The sequence below is a fragment of the Nerophis ophidion genome, linkage group LG02 (assembly GCF_033978795.1).
Source record: "Nerophis ophidion isolate RoL-2023_Sa linkage group LG02, RoL_Noph_v1.0, whole genome shotgun sequence".
Classification (NCBI taxonomy): Eukaryota; Metazoa; Chordata; class Actinopteri; order Syngnathiformes; family Syngnathidae; genus Nerophis; species Nerophis ophidion.
This window is the reverse complement of record NC_084612.1, coordinates 72,659,046-72,678,427: the sequence shown is the minus strand read 5'-3', so window position 1 is coordinate 72,678,427 and position 19,382 is coordinate 72,659,046. Positions and strand designations below refer to the sequence as shown.

Genomic DNA, 19,382 nt, shown 5'->3' with positions numbered 1-19,382 from the left:
TGTGAACTGTTTACGACCCTCGTCCCTTAGAAGCAGCTGTTGCCATGTGGTCAGGGAAAATCCAAACAAAAGAGGAGACTGGACAAGAGTACAGACCAGACGTCTCTCCTCAAATTGAGCCAAATTTATTCCATCTCTGTTCGATTCTTTGCTTCATGTCCTGTTTAATAGTGTTTGAACCTGACGTTCTCTTTTCGCAGCAAACTTTGTGATGGATGGCAGCTCGTGTGTGAGCAATTGTCCTTTGGGTAAAATGGAGATGGAGAAAAACGGTCTAAAAAGCTGTGAGCCCTGTGGAGGTCTCTGTCCTAAAGGTAGGACTTGTTTCCATTAATTAATTTGTGTTCAAATGACCAGTTGTACTCGATTATAACATGTGTGTATCCATTCAAAAACAATAGACTGTAATCGTTTTATGTTACCTTGAAGTAAGTCACATGATTCGAAACATGTCCGAAAAGGAGTAGGAAGAAGCAAAGCTTTTTTTATTACTACCCTTTTTTCTTTTTGCAGCAACTAGGGAAAAAGTATGTTTATTTCCTGTGTTTAACATGTCAACTAACAAATGAATTAATATCCCGTAATATTGATGCTGATTAAAATAAATTAGGAGGTAATTGTTAATGAATGCATGAATAAAGAAGTTATATAATGTATCAAAACCGTATTTTCTGGAAAAGTGCACACACAATATATATATATATATATATATATATATATATATATATATATATATATATATATATATATATATACATTTCTGTAAATGTTGTTCTTCTGCCATACATTAGCCGCAGATGTATACGTTGCAAAATGATTAATTTCCACAGAAATATTTTGTAAATGTTTATTTATGCAACAAACAGGGCAGTAAAACGGCTGATCAAACAAAACAGAAGTCATTGTCATGGACCCACCAACTGTGAAAGATAGTTTTGCATCAGCTAAACAGACTGAATAACTCCACTGTGACGTTTTTGTGAATTTAATTAAGAATTTGTGAAACAATACAAAAATAATGCCATTGTAAGTTAATAATACTAACACAGTCATTCGTAAACGTGTTAGCGCAATACCTAATGCTAATGACGCTAGCTTCATTACATTATAATAGCATGTACAAATATGCATGAAAACACTCTGATAGACATCACACACGTTGTTTTAGTTATATTGTAAAACTTATAAACATTGCTGGGAGTGATGAATGGAGAATTCATACGAGTAAGAACGCTATGGACAGCTAGTCAACGGAACAGTATTTGTACTTCAGGATGAAAGCTCTAAACAGAAGGGCATAGCAGCACTGTAGCACCTGCAATGAGCAAACTCGTCCAAAAAATGGCGCCGTAGCACAAACAACACACCTATTTAATGAAGTTGCTTTTTTTTTCTTCTAACCATTTGCTAAGAAAAATCCATAAATTTGCCACACCGTTTTATAAGCTGCAGGGCTCAAAGCGTAGGGAAAAAGTAATATATAGTCCAGAATTGATGGTACTTTCTTCATCATTGATATTCAGTATAAACGATATCCGATTGTTATAAGGACAGCTCTGTTTGAAAACTTAAATAAAAAGTTCTGGCATTACAGTAAAAACTGTACTGTACTTTGTGCCTTAAAACAAAAAAAAAATAAATGCATTTTCTAATGTTTCTTTAATTTATTTAATGTAATTGTTTTTTTTTTCTTCTTTTCAACCAGTTGCAATATGGTCGTCAGTGAAGAAAAATCCATAAATTTGCCACACCGTTTTATAAGCTGCAGGGCTCAAAGCGTAGGGAAAAAGTAATATATAGTCCAGAATTGATGGTACTTTCTTTATCATTGATATTCAGTATAAATGATATCCGATTGTTATAAGGACAGCTCTGTTTGAAGACTTAAATAAAAAGTTCTGGCATTACAGTAAAACTGTACTGTACTAAGTGCCTTGAAACTAAAAATAAAAAAAAATAAAGGCATTTTCTAATGTTTCTCTAATTTATTTAGTGTAATTGTTTTTTTTGTTTTTTTTTCAACCATTTGCAATATGGTCGTCTGCGAAAAAAAATCCATAAATTTGCCACACCGTTTTATAAGCTGCAGGGCTCAAAGCGTAGGGAAAAAGTAATATATAGTCCAGAATTGATGGTAGTTTCTTCAACATTGATATTCAGTATAAATAATATCCGATTGTTATAAGGACAGCTCTGTTTGAAGACTTAAATAAAAAGTTCTGGCATTACAGTAAAACTGTACTGTACTTTGTGCCTTAAAACTAAAAAAAAATAAATGCATTTTCTAATGTTTCTCTAATTTATTTAATGTAATTGTTTTTTTTATTTTTTTCATTTTCGACCATTTGCAATATGGTCGTCAGTGAAGAAAAATCCATAAATTTGCCACACCGTTTTATAAGCTGCAGGGCTCAAAGCGTAGGGATAAAGTAATATATAGTCCAGAATTGATGGTACTTTCTTCATCATTGATATTCAGTATAAACGATATCCGATTGTTATAAGGACAGCTCTGTTTGAAAACTTAAATAAAAAGTTCTGGCATTACAGTAAAAACTGTACTGTACTTTGTGCCTTAAAACAAAAAAAAAATAAATGCATTTTCTAATGTTTCTTTAATTTATTTAATGTAATTGTTTTTTTTTTTTCTTTTCAACCAGTTGCAATATGGTCGTCAGTGAAGAAAAATCCATAAATTTGCCACACCGTTTTATAAGCTGCAGGGCTCAAAGCGTAGGGAAAAAGTAATATATAGTCCAGAATTGATGGTACTTTCTTCATCATTGATATTCAGGATAAATTATATCAAACTGTTATAAGGACAGCTCTGTTTGAAGACTTAAATAAAAAGTTCTGGCATTACAGTAAAACTGTACTGTACTTTGTGCCTTAAAACTAAAAAAAAATAAATGCATTTTCTAATGTTTCTCTAATTTATTTAATGTAATTGTTTTTTTTATTTTTTTCATTTTCGACCATTTGCAATATGGTCGTCAGTGAAGAAAAATCCATAAATTTGCCACACCGTTTTATAAGCTGCAGGGCTCAAAGCGTAGGGATAAAGTAATATATAGTCCAGAATTGATGGTACTTTCTTCATCATTGATATTCAGTATAAACGATATCCGATTGTTATAAGGACAGCTCTGTTTGAAAACTTAAATAAAAAGTTCTGGCATTACAGTAAAAACTGTACTGTACTTTGTGCCTTAAAACAAAAAAAAAAAAAATGCATTTTCTAATGTTTCTCTAATTTAGTTAATGTAATTGGTTTTTTTTTTTCTTTTCAACCAGTTGCAATATGGTCGTCAGTGAAGAAAAATCCATAAATTTGCCACACCGTTTTATAAGCTGCAGGGCTCAAAGCGTAGGGAAAAAGTAATATATAGTCCAGAATTGATGGTACTTTCTTCATCATTGATATTCAGGATAAATTATATCAAACTGTTATAAGGACAGCTCTGTTTGAAGACCTAAATAAAAAGTTCTGGCATTACAGTAAAAACTGTACTGTACTATGTGCCCTAAAACTGAAAAAAAAAAAAAAAAAATGTTTTTTTTTAAATATTTCTGTAATTTAGCTGCACAAACAGGACAGCATATAACAATCAGCTCGGTGCATGATGCCATGTTGTGATGGCGTTAATGGCCCGTGGGGATCTTTGCTCCCTCGCAGTGTGCCGCGGTACGGGGACTCAGGACCGGGAGACCGTGGACGCGCTCAACATAGACGGTTTCATCAACTGCACAAAGATCCAAGGCAGTCTTCACTTCCTGGTGACCGGGATCCAAGGGTAACAAAACTCTCGGTCCGAACGGCTCGTTACGATCTGCATAGTCTCACCCCCCCTCCCCCCCTCTCCCCAAAAAGTGACGATTACAAGAAGGTGCCGGCCCTCGACCCGGAGAAACTGAAGATCTTCAACACAGTGCAGGAGATCACAGGTGCGTCCTCGTTTGATTTGAAGCAAAAGAAGAAAAAAAACCCATTAAAAAAGCTAAGCAAACATGTTTAGAAATGCGAACGTGTCATGGTCCGTTAGTCTGGAACCCCAGGATGCAGAGACGGCAGGTATAGCGCAGGTAAAAATGCATTTGATTACAAAAAACAAAGCTGTGCGGGTGGGAAGTGCACAAAGAGCAAACGCTGTGAAGCGCAAAAGAAAAGAGAAATAAAATAAAAAGATCCTGGCTAGTCCAGACAATAGGGCTGTTGTAAAAAAGCATCCTGATTGCCAACCGGGGAACAGGTGTGTCCTGATTGCCAATCGGTGAACATGTGTGTCTGGATTGCCAATCGGTGAGCAGGTGTGTCCGGAATTGCCAATCGGGGAGCAGGTGTGTCCTGATTGCCAATCAGGGAGCAGGTGTGTCCTGATTACCCAATCCGGGAGCAGGTGTGTCCTGATTGCCAATCCAAGAGCAGGTGTGTTCTGATTGCAAATCAGTGAGCAGGTGTGTCCTGATTGCCAATCTGGGAGCAGGTGTGTCCTAATTGCCAATCGGGGAGCAGATGTGTCCTGATTGCCAATTGATGAGCAGGTGTGTCCGGATTTCCAATCGTGGAGCAGGTGTGTCCTGATTGCCAATCCGGGAGCAGGTGTGTCCTAATTGCCGATCAGTGAGAAGGTGTGTCCTGATTGCCCAATCCGGGAGCAGGTGTGTCCTGATTGCCAATCGGGGAGCAGGTGTGTCCTAATTTCCAATCAGTGAGCAGGTGTGTCCTGATTGCCAATCCGGGAGCAGGTGTGTTCTGATTGCCAATTGGTGAGCAGGTGTGTCCGGATTGCCAATCGGGGGACAGGTGTGTCCTGACCTGATTGCCAAAGGGGGGTTCAGGTGGGTCCTAACCTGATTGACATACGGGGGAGACCGGAGGGTCCTGACCTGATTGCCAATCAGGGGGAAAGGTTGGTCCTGATTGCCAATCGGGGAGCAGGTGTGTCTGGATTGCCAATCGGGGAGCAGGTGTGTCTGGATTGCCAATCGGGGAGCAAGTGTGTCCTGATTGCCAATATGGGAGCAGGTGTGTCCTGATTGCCAATGGAGGAGCAGGTGTGTCCTGATTGCTTATCGGGGGGAAGGTGAGTCTGGATTGCCAAGTTTTAGACAGGTTTGTTTTGACCTGATTGCCAATCAGGGGGACGGATGAGTCCTGACCTGATTGACAGTCAGGGGAACAGGTGAGTCTTGACCTGATTGACAGTCAGGGAGTACAGGTGGGTCTTGACCTGATTGACAATCAGGGGGACAGGTGGGTCCTGACCTGAGGTGAGGGAGTCAGTGGTCAGACAAGACAAGTGGCAAAGGCAAACAGAAAATGGAAAAGGAAATTGACAAGAAATAAATACAGAAACTAATAATAAAATCCAAACTGTCATGTGAGATCATGATAGCATTAACTTTATTTTTGTGTGCGTTTCATAGGTGAAGTGAATTATATTTACGTAGCGCTTTTTCTCTAGCAAGACGGATCAGCTCAATAAGAAAGGAGATTCGTGCTTTCGAGCCAGTCTTTAGATTTGTCTAATATGACCACCAAAAGTCTTTAGCCACATTTTTTTTTCAAAAACAGAACTTAGAAGGGTTTGAATACTAAATGTAACGACTGAATTGGAAATTTTGGTAAAATTCATCCCTCTTGCTATGTCTTTTTATCTTCTGGCAGACCAATCTTCTAATCTATAAAGCATAATCAGGATGTAGAAGTTTTGTACAGTGTTTGCAACGCCACTTATTGTAACTATCCATCCCCATCCGTTTTCTACCGCTTGTCCCTATTGGGGTCACGGTAGGTAGCTGTTGGAGGTTAATTAACTTTGTACGTCATTTTAAGGAGACCCCAAGTTGTACGATGAGTTATTTAAAAAAGGGGAGTAACAATGCAGTCTATTAGCTGAGCTTAGGGCCCCACAATTCTTGAGGGGTCCCTGTTTTTTTTTTGAAGAAGTGCAAATAAAATTGCAATTAATGAATGACAGGTCATTTTATATGACATTTTTACAGCAAACATATTCCACGACGCCTCCTGCTCCCTCACCGGCAGATTATCATTTAATAATAACAATATAATAATACATTTCCGTACCCAGCGTTAGTCCCTCTTTTATAAAGCAAAAATACTGAGTTAAAATTTTAGCCATAGTTCATTTAGGACCATTGTTTTAATAATGTTAAAATTGTTATTTACTGGGGGAAAAAAAAAAGAAAAAAAAAGATATTAACTCAACAATCTGAATTTAATGTCATTATTGTCAGTCTTGTCCCTGACAGTTTTGGTCTATGTCTCAGTTTTTCCTCTGCATTAGTCTTTAGTTCCTGTCAGCACCCTTATTTTGGTTCTGTTTCCTGTTCGTCTCCCTGAGTGCCGTGTCCCCTCAGCTGTGGCTGATTGGCACCTGGCCACACCTGGTGTCAATCAGCCAGCCACTATTTGTCACACCTATGGATTTTGTTTTGTCATGTTATGTTTTTGATTTTGGACAATCAGTCACGTTTTGCACTTCCTGGTTTTGTGCTCCATCTGTGTCTCCCAGTGTCCCAGTGAGTACATGCACTTTTGCCACCAACTCTTTCCTTAGATACACTATATGGCCACCCATCCAAATGATCAGAATCAGGTGTCCTAATCAGGTGTATAAAACCAAGCACTTAGGCATGGAGACTGTTCCTACAAACATTTGTTAAAGAATGGGCCGCTCTCAGTGATTTCCAGCGTGTAACTCTCATAGGGTGCCACCTGTGCAACAAATTCAGTCGTGAAATTTCCCTGCTCCTAAATATTCAAAACTCAACTGTTGGCTTTATTATAAGAAAATGGAAGATTTAGGGAACAACAGCAACTCAGCCACCAAGTGGTAGGCCATGTAAACTGACAGAGAGGGGTCGGCGGATACTGAAGCGCATAGTGCGAAGACTTTCTGCACAGTCAGTTGCCACAGAGCTCCAGACTTCATGTGTCCTTCCAATTGGCCCACGTACAGTACGCAGAGAGCTTCATGGAATGGGTTTCCATGGCCAATCAGCTGCAACTAAGGCAAAAATCACCAAGTCCAAAGCAAAGCGTGGGATGCAGTGGAGATATGTTCTCTGGATTTTGTTTTGTCATGTTATGTTTTTGATTTTGGACAATCAGTCACGTTTTGCACTTCCTGGTTTTGTTTGTTTCCATGCCAACCTCATTAGTTTTCACCTGTCACACCCCTGTTCTCAGCCTCACCTGTTTTCACTAATCATCACGGCTATTTAAGCCACTCTTTTTCTTGTCTTCGTCCTGGGATCCTCACACTCGCACGCACCCTATCCATGCTGTTCAAACCTTCACGTCCTCGCCCACAGTTTCATGCCGAGTAAGTTTATGTATTTATGCCACAGTGCTAGTTTTGTTTCGTCCGTTCATAGTTCATTCATGCCAATCGAGCAAGTGTTTTTGTTTCCTGTTTATATTTTGTAGCCAAGTTTTATACCTCCTTGTGAGCGCCCTTTGTTTGATTATTTTTGATTATAGTGTTTGTTTATTTAATAAACATGTACTTACATTCATGCCTGACTCGTCCCACATCATCCTTGCATCGAGGAAGCACAAACATCCACAGCCCGAGCCTGACACTATTTAAGACCTGTTTTCTCCTCCAGTCAGTGCTGGATTATTGTCGCTCTTGTTGTGTCACTGATTTTCTTCTTGCAGTAAGCTATATTCGGTAGCTGTTTGTAGCTTACTGTTTTGTTCCCTGCTTCCAGTTTGTTTTGTTCATAGCCAAGTTTGTTATCCACCAGAGTGCGCACCTTTTGTTTGTACCCTTTTGTTCGGTTTTGTCTTAGTGTTTTATTAAATCATGTTTTCTTACTCGATGCCTGCCTCCTTCTCTGCATCTTGGGGTTCGTCACCAACAAACGCTGACAATTATCATACATATAATACACTTCCCATTCATTCTTTTTAGTACAAAGCAAGCATCAAATTAAATTCAAATTTGATTAATCTTAAATCAAAAATTGTTTAACATAAAATGAAAAAAATATACATTTTCATTGCCCCAGTTTTAGCCCTGCATCTACTGTCCTGGATTGTAAAACCAGCCTACATTTAGATAGTCCCGTTATAAAGTGTTTATGAGCAAGGTTTAGAAGCAGTTAGCGGCAAATCTATGTTGTGGTTCGAATACATTTCCCGCCATAAATACATGAATGTATAAAATCTGAATTCATTCCCCACATCTCCATTTTCAGACATCCTCAGTATCCAATCATGGCCTGAAAACATGACCGACCTCTCCGTCTTCTCCAACCTGCAAACCATCCAAGGCCGATCACTTAACAGGTGAGTTGTTGTTTTTTCAATCACTCACCAGTAAAACACAAACTAAGCAAATTAAGCTTAATTTGTATGTAAATGTGTATTTTTTCAGTGTGTGTATGTGTATATATATGTGTATGTGTGTGTGTGTGTGTGTGTGTGTGTATGCATATAAATATATATACATCCATCCATCCATCCATCCATTTCCTACCGCTTATTCCCTTTTGGGGTCGCGGGGGGTGCTGGCGCCTATCTCAGCTTCAATGTGTATATATATATATATATATATATATATATATGTATACATATATATGTATATATATATGTATATATGTATATATATATATATATACACATATATACATATATATATGTATACATATATATATATATATATATATATATATATGTATATATATATATATATATATATATATATATATATATATATATATATATATATATATATATACCGTATTTCCTTGAATTGCCGCCGGGGCGCTAATTAATTTAAAACCTCTTCTCACTCCTGCGCTTACCAAAGGCATGCGGTAAAAGTAAGCATGCGCTAATTATTCTAAAACCTCTTCTCACTCCGGCACTTACCAAAGGCATGCAGTAAAAAAAATTGAGTGTGATGTAAGCTTGGACCTTAAATCCTACTGAATAGCTCTTAATCTTCTTCCCTTTATGCGATTTCAAATTACCGGTATTGAAATCAGCCTCCTCCGTTTAGAAAATGACGACAGGGGAAGTGTCACTCGTGACGTCACGAGTTCGACCAGGCGGTAATACTAAGCATGCGCTAATTATTTTGTGAAGCGAGTTAGGCAGGTGCATACTATATGCCCTGCGGCAATTGAAGGAAATACGGTATATATATATTCACCGCTTCATTTGGTACATGATGGGTACCTTTCAGGTGTGAGGTACTTGGCGACACAATCAGGTCCATCAAGTTGCCTTATTCTGCTTTTTTTTAGGGGCTACTCTCTACTGGTGATGAGGATCCCCTCCCTGACCTCCCTGGGCCTACGTTCTTTGCAAAGAATCAACGACGGCAGGGTTTACATCACCCGAAACAAGAACCTGTGTTACTACGACACGGTCAACTGGACGCGGATCTTCAGCGGCAGTTCGCGGCCACAGCGGCGGCAGAAGTACGCCGATATCAAAGAAAACCGGCCAAGAGCTAAGTGCGGTGAGTGGGGTCGGGTCCTGAACGCCTCCTCCGTGGCACGCGGTGCAGGTCGGCTGACTTTGTTTGGATGTCCTTTGCAGTGGAGGAGGGTCACGTGTGCGACCCCCTGTGTTCCTCCGAGGGCTGCTGGGGTCCGGGACCTGACCAGTGCCTGTCCTGCAGCAAATACAGCAGAGGAGGAACTTGCGTGGCAGACTGCATGTTCCTGACGGGGTCGGTTTTCATGAAAGACCGCTTTCCGGTTGCTTGGTGCGTTTGGCTGGTTGTTAAAGGACTTGTCGCCCCGAATGCAGGGAGAGGCGAGAGTTTGCCGACGCTTCAGGGGAATGTATGCACTGCCACTCCGAGTGTAAAGTCCAGGAGGGAAAGCAGACCTGTACAGGCCAGGTAACATACCTACATGAGTCTGAACCGGAACACTTATCACCTGGTTTGACAGCCAGCGCATTGAACATGTAGCCAGCGGCCAAATGTGTTGCTGCCATCTGGTGGTTTGCCAGTGGCACTACAGCCATCCCTTCCCACATTGTGTTTCCATCCATCCATCCATCCATTTTCTACCGCATATTCCCTTTTGGAGTCGCGGGGGGCGCTGGCGCCTATCTCAGCTACAATCGGGCGGAAGGCGGGGTACACCCTGGACAAGTCGCCACCTCATCGCAGGGCCAACACAGATAGACAGACAACATTCACACTCACATTCACACACTAGGGCCAATTTAGTGTTGCCAATCAACCTATCCCCAGGTGCATGTATACATCAATATATATTTACATTTAGTGAGGAGACTCCAACTATTCAGTTCCAAGACAAATTTCACTTCAGAATACATCTTAACTGGACTTTAGATAAAAACTGTTGGAAAGTTCTGAGACAATCAATGACATCCAATACTTTTTAAATAGGTAACAGCTGTGATACATTTCTATATTACTTAAAATAAGAGTGTCTGCCCTGAGATCAATAGGTTGTGGGTCATACCAAAGACTATAAAAATGGGAGCCGTTACCTCCCTGCTTGGCACTCAGCATCAAGGGATGGAATTGGGGGTTAAATCACCACAATGATTCCCGGGCGTGGATACCGCTGCTGCTCACTGCTCCCCTCACCTCCCAGGGGGTGAACACATCTAGTGTGTGTGTGTCCCAATCATTGGTACTTTAACTTTAATCCACACACTAAATGGGGTGAAATTACTCTCTGCATTTGACCCATCCCCTTGTTCCAAACCCTGGGAGGTGAGGGGAGCAGCGAGCAGCAGCGGTGGCCACGCTCGGGAATCATTTTGGTGATAAAACCCCCAATTCCAAACCTTAATGCTGAGTGTCAAACAGGGAGGTAGTGGGTCCCATTTGTATGTGTGTATATATGGGTTTATATGTATATATGGTAATACATATGTATATATACAAATATGGTTATATATATGTGTGTGTGTGTATATATGTAAGTATGTGTATATATGTGTATATATGGTTTTATATGTATATATGGTTATGCATATGTATATATACAAATATGGTTATATATATATGTGTATATGTGTAAGTATGTGTATATATGTGTGTATATGGGTTTATATGTATATATGGTTATGCATATGTATATATACAAATATGGTTTTATATATATATATATATATATATGTGTATATGTGTAAGTATGTGTATATATGTGTATATATGGTTTTATATGTATATATGGTTATGCATATGTATATATACAAATATGGTTATATAGATGTGTATATATGTGTATATATGGGTTTATATGTATGTATGGTTATACATATGTATATATATGTGTATGTGTAGGTATGTATATACATGGGTTTATATGTATATATGGTTATGCATATCTATATATACAAATATTGTGAGACTTGGTGGGCATAGTGATGCCGGATTAGTTCTTCCTTGGATGCGTTCGGGCAAGATCACAGCGTACGGTAAGAAATAAAGATTCATTAATAAGTAAAACTGATGGGTGCTGGTTAGCGCCTTGCATGGCAGCTCCCCCCATCAGTGTGTGAATGTGTGTGTGAATGGGTAAATGTGGAAGTAGTGTCAAAGCGCTTTGAGTACCTTAAAGGTAGAAAAGCGCTATACAAATACTACCCATTTATTATATTCATTTATTATATAAAACAGACGAGGAAACAGAAAAACTGCCACAAAGGCACAAAAAGGGAAAACAAAAATTACTAGCATGAGAGCTAGGGAAAAACAAGGCGTAGCGCAAAAGCTAGCGAGTATGAACATAGAAGTCGTCACTTGTTGCGTGTAAAGCAAATTAGGATCCGAACCAGCAAGAACAAAAGGGGCAGGCTTAAATAAGGGAGTAATCAGCAAAAGCAGGTGTGCGTCGAAAGCAAGGGGCAGGTGAAAACTAATAAGCAGCCATGGTGACCGAACAAACAGGAACTAAGGACGTCAAACAACAGAATATGATACAAAAGTGGAACAAAACAAGAATATGTGATGATCCGGGTAGTGGATCATAACAAATATGGTTGTAAAAGTGTGTATTTGTGTATATATGTGTATATTTGGGTTTATATGTACAGTACAGGGCAAACATTTGGATACACCTTCTCATTCAATGCGTTTTTTTCATTTTCATGACTATTTACATTATGGACTATGGGCCAGGTTTACTAAGATCCAAATACCACGTGCGAAATTGTGTGTGCAAACAAAATAAAAATTGCATGTGTTATAAGAGGGCGTGTTGCGTGTGATGTAGGAAAACTGCGTGTGCAATTGAAAAGTGGTGCAGGACGCATTATTTATATGAGGATTTTGCGTGCATTCGGGACTTTTACCACAGAGACATACACACACAAATATATACATATATATAAAACCATATATACATGTATACATACATATGTATAACAATATATACAGTACAGGCCAAAAGTTTGGACACAACTTCTCCTCATTCAATGCGTTTTCTTTATTATCATGACTATTTACATTGTAGATTGTCACTGAAGGCATCAAAACTATGAATGAACACGTGGAGTTGTGTACTTAACCAAAAAAGGTGAAATAACTGAAAACATGTTTTATATTATAGTTTCTTCAAAATAGCCACCCTTGTCCCCAATTACTGCTTTGCACACTCTTGGCATTCTCTCCATGAGCTTCGAGCACACCTGTGAAGTGAACATCATTTCAGGTGACTACCTCTTGAAGCTCATCGAGAGAATGCCTAGAGTGTGCGAAAACATTTAATTCACATGCAATTTTATTGTTTGCACTCTTTGTTTTGCACATGGTATTTGGATCCTAGTAAATATGGGCAGTGGGCAGTTTGGTTATTGCATGGGCTCTGACGACCCCGCCCTCCATGAGTCTCCGCTAGCTTGCGGGCAGGTCCTGTTTGACCAAAGGTTAGGGGTTGGACAACCCTGACAGAAAACCCCAGGTCACTCTTGGGCAAGGTGTAGCACCTGGTAGCCTCCCTCCTCAGGGTTACGACATGTTTACCGCTGCCTTGTGGTTAAGGTCTTGGTTGATCAAAGGCTAAGGGAGTAAAGCTTGTAGACAAATCACGGCTTCTGGGTGAGACTGGACATCCATGCAGTTCCAATCATAGTACTGTCACGAGGTCTGTGGAGGACCATGCCAGTCAGAGCATAGCGACGTACTCTACTCAAGAGCAGAGATAGACAAACCTATCATCTGGTCAGTCGCTGCAACGAGTCGTGGATTCAGCCTGTCTCGCCCTGGCCTTGCCCCTGAGAAACCTTGAATCGCCAAGTATGTGCTGTTATTCCCGCAAAAGCTAGCAGTACTTGAAACCTATTGCAAGCAGTTTCATGAAAATGGTCAGGAGAAATAGTTTCCATACAGGGTCGGACGTTGCCCGAGTTACCAAGGTCCGCGCTGATCAGTTAGGGTGGAAAAGTGAGTCAGGAGAAAGACGAATACGAAAAATGACAGGAAGAGAAACCAATGAGAGTATTTTGACAATATTTGGCTTAGCAGAGTAGCAGAGCAGAGCAGAGTAAATCAGGCCCACAGTATCTGAGTTAGTTTTGATGGTGAGAAGAGGTGCAAGGAACAGGACAAAGAGAGAGTAGGCAGAATGTGTGTGTCAAATACACACACTTTGGCAAACTTCCGGTTCAGTTGGACAACACTCAAGCAACTCAGCCAGGGAGGGGCGGCAAGGTGGACAAAGGCATGTGTGTAGAGGGTCTTCTCTCCAGCGCTGGTATTAAAACTACGTACTTAAAAGGCTAAGGGAGTAAACCTCGAAGACAAATCACGGCTACTGGGTGAGGCTGGACATCCGTGCAGTTCCAATCATAGTACTGTCACAAGGTCTGTGGTGGACCATGCCAGTCAGAGCATAGCGACGTACTCTACACAAGAGCAGAGATAGACAAACCTATCATCTGGTCAGTCGCTGCAACGAGTCGTGGAATCAGCCGGTCTCGGCCTGGCCTTGCCCCTGAGAAACCTTGATTCGCCAAGTATGTGCTGTTAGTCCCGCAAAAGCTAGCAGTACTTGAAACCTCTTGCAAGCAGTTTCATGAAAATGGTCAGGAGAAATAGATTCCATACAGGGTCGGACGTCGCCCGAGTTACCAAGGTCCGCGCTGATCAGTTAGGGTGGAAAAGTGAGTCAGGAGAAAGACGAATACGAAGAATGACAGGAAGAGAAACCAGTAAGAGTATTTTGACAATATTGTGCTTAGCAGAGTAGCAGAGCAGAGCAGAGTAAATCAGGCCCGCAGTATCTTAGTTAGTTTCGATGGTGAGAAGAGGTGCAAGGAACAGGACAAAGAGAGAGTAGACAAATGTGTGTGTCGAAAACACACACTTAGGCAAACTTCCGGTTCAGTTGGACAACACTCAAGCAACTCAGCCAGGGAGGGGCGGTAAGGTGGACAAAGGCATGTGTGTAGAGGGTCTTCTCTCCAGCGCTGGTATTAAAACTACGTACTTAAAAGGCTAAGGGAGTAAACCTTGAAGATAAATCACGGCTTCTGGGTGAGGCTGGACATCCGTGCAGTTCCAGTCATACTACTGTCACAAGGTCTGTGGTGGACCATGCCAGTCAGAGCATAGCGACGTACTCTACACAAGAGCAGAGATAGACAAACCTATCATCTGGTCAGTCGCTGTAACGAGTCGTGGAATCAGCCGGTCTCGACCTGGCCTTGCCCCTGAGAAACCTTGATTCGCCAAGTATGTGCTGTTATTCCCGCAAAAGCTAGCAGTACTTGAAACCTATTGTAAGCAGTTTCATGAAAATGGTCAGGAGAAATAGATTCCATACAGGGACGGACGTCGCCCGAGTTACCAAGGTCCGCGCTGACCAGTTAGGGTGGAAAAGTGAGTCAGGAGAAAGACGAATACGAAGAATGACAGGAAGAGCAACCAGTAAGAGTATTTTGACAATATTTGGCTTAGCAGAGTAGCAGAGCAGAGCAGAGTAAATCAGGCCAACAGTATCTTAGTTAGTTTCGATGGTGAGAAGAGGTGCAAGGAACAAGACAAAGAGAGAGTAGACAAATGTGTCGAAAACACACACTTAGGAAAACTTCCGGTTCAATTGGACAACACTCAAGCAACTCAGCCAGGGAGGGGCGGCAAGGTGGACAAAGGCATGTGTGTAGAGGGTCTTCTCTCCAGCGCTGGTATTAAAACTACGTACTTAAAAGGCTAAGGGAGTAAACCTTGAAGATAAATCACGGCTTCTGGGTGAGGCTGGACATCCGTGCAGTTCCAATCATAGTAATGTCACGAGGTCTGTGGAGGACCATGCCAGTCAGAGCATAGCGACGTACTCTACGCAAGAGCAGAGATAGACAAACCTATCATCTGGTCAGTCGCTGCAACGAGTCGTGGAATCAGCCTGTCTCGCCCTGGCCTTGCCCCTGAGAAACCTTGAATCGCCAAGTATGTGCTGTTATTCCCGCAAAAGCTAGCAGTACTTGAAACCTATTGCAAGCAGTTTCATGAAAATGGTCAGGAGAAATAGTTTCCATACAGGGTCGGACGTTGCCCGAGTTACCAAGGTCCGCGCTGATCAGTTAGGGTGGAAAAGTGAGTCAGGAGAAAGACGAATACGAAAAATGACAGGAAGAGAAACCAGTGAGAGTATTTTGACAATATTTGGCTTAGCAGAGCAGAGCAGACTAAATCAGGCCCACAGTATCTGAGTTAGTTTTGATGGTGAGAAGAGGTGCAAGGAACAGGACAAAGAGAGAGTAGGCAGAATGTGTGTGTCAAATACACACACTTTGGCAAACTTCCGGTTCAGTTGGACAACACTCAAGCAACTCAGCCAGGGAGGGGCGGCAAGGTGGACAAAGGCATGTGTGTAGAGGGTCTTCTCTCCAGCGCTGGTATTAAAACTACGTACTTAAAAGGCTAAGGGACTAAACCTTGAAGATAAATCACGGCTTCTGGGTGAGGCTGGACATCCGTGCAGTTCCAGTCATACTACTGTCACAAGGTCTGTGGTGGACCATGCCAGTCAGAGCATAGCGACGTACTCTACACAAGAGCAGAGATAGACAAACCTATCATCTGGTCAGTCGCTGTAACGAGTCGTGGAATCAGCCGGTCTCGACCTGGCCTTGCCCCTGAGAAACATTGATTCGCCAAGTATGTGCTGTTATTCCCGCAAAAGCTAGCAGTACTTGAAACCTCTTGCAAGCAGTTTCATGAAAATGGTCAGGAGAAATAGATTCCATACAGGGACAGACGTCGCCCGAGTTACCAAGGTCCGCGCTGATCAGTTAGGGTGGAAAAGTGAGTCAGGAGAAAGACGAATACGAAGAATGACAGGAAGAGCAACCAGTAAGAGTATTTTGACAATATTTGGCTTAGCAGAGTAGCAGAGCAGAGCAGAGTAAATCAGGCCAACAGTATCTTAGTTAGTTTCGATGGTGAGAAGAGGTGCAAGGAACAAGACAAAGAGAGAGTAGACAAATGTGTCGAAAACACACACTTAGGAAAACTTCCGGTTCAATTGGACAACACTCAAGCAACTCAGCCAGGGAGGGGCGGCAAGGTGGACAAAGGCATGTGTGTAGAGGGTCTTCTCTCCAGCGCTGGTATTAAAACTACGTACTTAAAAGGCTAAGGGAGTAAACCTCGAAGATAAATCACGGCTTCTGGGTGAGGCTGGACATCCGTGCAGTTCCAATCATACTACTGTCACAAGGTCTGTGGTGGACCATGCCAGTCAGAGCATAGCAACTTACTCTACACAAGAGCAGAGATAGACAAACCTATCATCTGGTCAGTCGCTGCAACGAGTCGTGGAATCAGCCGGTCTCGGCCTGGCCTTGCCCCTGAGAAACCTTGATTCGCCAAGTATGTGCTGTTAGTCCCGCAAAAGCTAGCAGTACTTGAAACCTCTTGCAAGCAGTTTCATGAAAATGGTCAGGAGAAATAGATTCCATACAGGGTCGGACGTCGCCCGAGTTACCAAGGTCCGCGCTGATCAGTTAGGGTGGAAAAGTGAGTCAGGAGAAAGACGAATACGAAGAATGACAGGAAGAGAAACCAGTGAGAGTATTTTGACAATATTTGGCTTAGCAGAGTAGCAGAGCAGAGCAGACTAAATCAGGCCCACAGTATCTTAGTTAGTTTCGATGGTGAGAAGAGGTGCAAGGAACAATACAAAGAGAGAGTAGGCAGAATGTGTGTGTCAAATACACACACTTAGGCAAACTTCCGGTTCAGTTGGACAACACTCAAGCAACTCAGCCAGGGAGGGGTGGCAAGGTGGACAAAGGCATGTGTGTAGAGGGTCTTCTCTCCAGCGCTGGTATTAAAACTACGTACTTAAAAGGCTAAGGGAGTAAACCTCAAAGACAAATCACGGCTTCTGGGTGAGGCTGGACTTCCGTGCAGTTCCAATCATACTACTGTCACAAGGTCTGTGGTGGACCATGCCAGTCAGAGCATAGCAACTTAGTCTACACAAGAGCAGAGATAGACAAACCTATCATCTGGTCAGTCGCTGCAACGAGTCGTGGAATCAGCCGGTCTCGGCCTGGCCTTGCCCCTGAGAAACCTTGATTCGCCAAGTATGTGCTGTTAGTCCCGCAAAAGCTAGCAGTACTTGAAACCTCTTGCAAGCAGTTTCATGAAAATGGTCAGGAGAAATAGATTCCATACAGGGTCGGACGTCGCCCGAGTTACCAAGGTCCGCGCTGATCAGTTAGGGTGGAAAAGTGAGTAAGGAGAAAGACGAATACGAAGAATGACAGGAAGATAAACCAGTTAGAGTATTTTGACAATATTGTGCTTAGCAGAGTAGCAGAGCAGAGCAGAGTAAATCAGGCCCGCAGTATCTTAGATTGTTTCGATAGTGAGAAGAGGTGCAAGGAACAAGACAAAGAGAAAGTAGACAAATGTGTGTGTCGAAAACACACACTTAGGCAAACTTCCGGTTCAGTTGGACAACACTCAAGCAACTCAGCCAGGGAGGGGCGGCAAGGTGGACAAAGGCATGTGTGTAGAGGGTCTTCTCTCCAGCGCTGGTATTAAAACCACGTACTCAAAAGGCTAAGGGAGTAAACCTCGAATACAAATCACGGCTTCTGGGTGAGGCTGGACATCCGTGCAGTTCCAGTCATACTACTGTCACAAGGTCTGTGGTGGACCATGCCAGTCAGAGCATAGTGACGTACTCTACACAAGAGCAGAGAGAGACAAACCTATCATCTGGTCGGTCGCTGCAACGAGTCGTGGAATCAGCCGGTCTCGGCCTGGCCTTGCCCCTGAGAAACCTTGAATCGCCAAGTATGTGCTGTTATTCCCGCAAAAGCTAGGAGTACTTGAATCCTCTTGCAAGCAGTTTCATGAAAATGGTCAGGAGAAATAGATTCCATACAGGGTCGGACGTCGCCCGAGTTACCAAGGTCCGCGCGGATCAGTTAGGGTGGAAAAGTGAGTCAGGAGAAAGACGAATACGAAGAATGACGGGAGGAGAAACCAGTAAGAGTATTTTGACAATATTGTGCTTAGCAGAGTAGCAGAGCAGAGCAGAGTAAATCAGGCCCACAGTATCTCAGTTAGTTTCGAAGGTGAGAAGAGGTGCAAGGAACAAGACAAAGAGAGAGTAGGCAGAATGTGTGTGTCGAAAACACACACTTAGGCAAACTTCCGGTTCAGTTGGACAACACTCAAGCAACTCAGCCAGGAAGGTAGACAAAGGCATGTGTGTAGAGGGTCTTCTCTCCAGCGCTGGTATTAAAACTACGTACTTAAAACTCACCTCAAATTATGTGGCCCCTTAGGGAGCCGATCAGTGTGTCGCATGCGCCAACCTGCAGGACGGCCCCCACTGTGTGACTTTGTGTCCTGAGGGTGTGATGGGAGGTGAGGGAGTTATCTTCAAGTACCCAAACAAGCAAGGCCGCTGTGAGCCGTGTCACACCAACTGCACCCAAGGGTAAGACGACAAAGTCCATGCGAAGACGTTTGTTTTCTGCATGAAGCTGATACACTTTTCTATCATTTCTCTCTATAGGTGCTTAGGTCCAACAATTGGGGACTGTGTCGGGTCTTCCAGATCCATTTCTGGGTAAGAATCTTTTTTGTGCTCATGATTTAGTGTCAGCAAAGTGATATTGTCTTTTTGGGTCTCCAGACAAGCCACCACAGCCATCGTGCTGGGAGTCATCGCCCTTCTGTTCGCCAGCTTCTCTGTTTTCGTGCTGAGCGTTCTGTATCGCAGAGGCCTCGCCATCCGTCGCAAACGAGCTATGAGGAGATACATGGCCAGTGGAGAGGTGAGGCTTTGGCTTTGGTTTGGGTTTGTTATTGTCCTGGATAAAGAACACGTTTTAATGCACACGGTAACAGGGGTGTAACGGTACGCCATCATCATGGTTTGCAAGG

General features: G+C 42.3%; 1 protein-coding gene across 1 annotated transcript in view; it reads left to right on the top strand.

Annotated features, from left to right (window-relative positions):
• erbb3a (erb-b2 receptor tyrosine kinase 3a) overlaps positions 1–19,382 on the top strand; it is a 69,620-nt gene that overhangs the window by 32,490 nt on the left and 17,748 nt on the right. The window contains exons 8-17 of the mRNA XM_061890097.1: positions 201–314; positions 3,677–3,794; positions 3,872–3,945; positions 8,230–8,320; positions 9,283–9,500; positions 9,581–9,713; positions 9,794–9,887; positions 18,779–18,933; positions 19,012–19,065; positions 19,132–19,273. Of these exons, the coding sequence (XP_061746081.1) occupies positions 201–314; positions 3,677–3,794; positions 3,872–3,945; positions 8,230–8,320; positions 9,283–9,500; positions 9,581–9,713; positions 9,794–9,887; positions 18,779–18,933; positions 19,012–19,065; positions 19,132–19,273 (1,193 nt within the window). The remainder of the gene's footprint in view (positions 1–200; positions 315–3,676; positions 3,795–3,871; positions 3,946–8,229; positions 8,321–9,282; positions 9,501–9,580; positions 9,714–9,793; positions 9,888–18,778; positions 18,934–19,011; positions 19,066–19,131; positions 19,274–19,382) is intronic.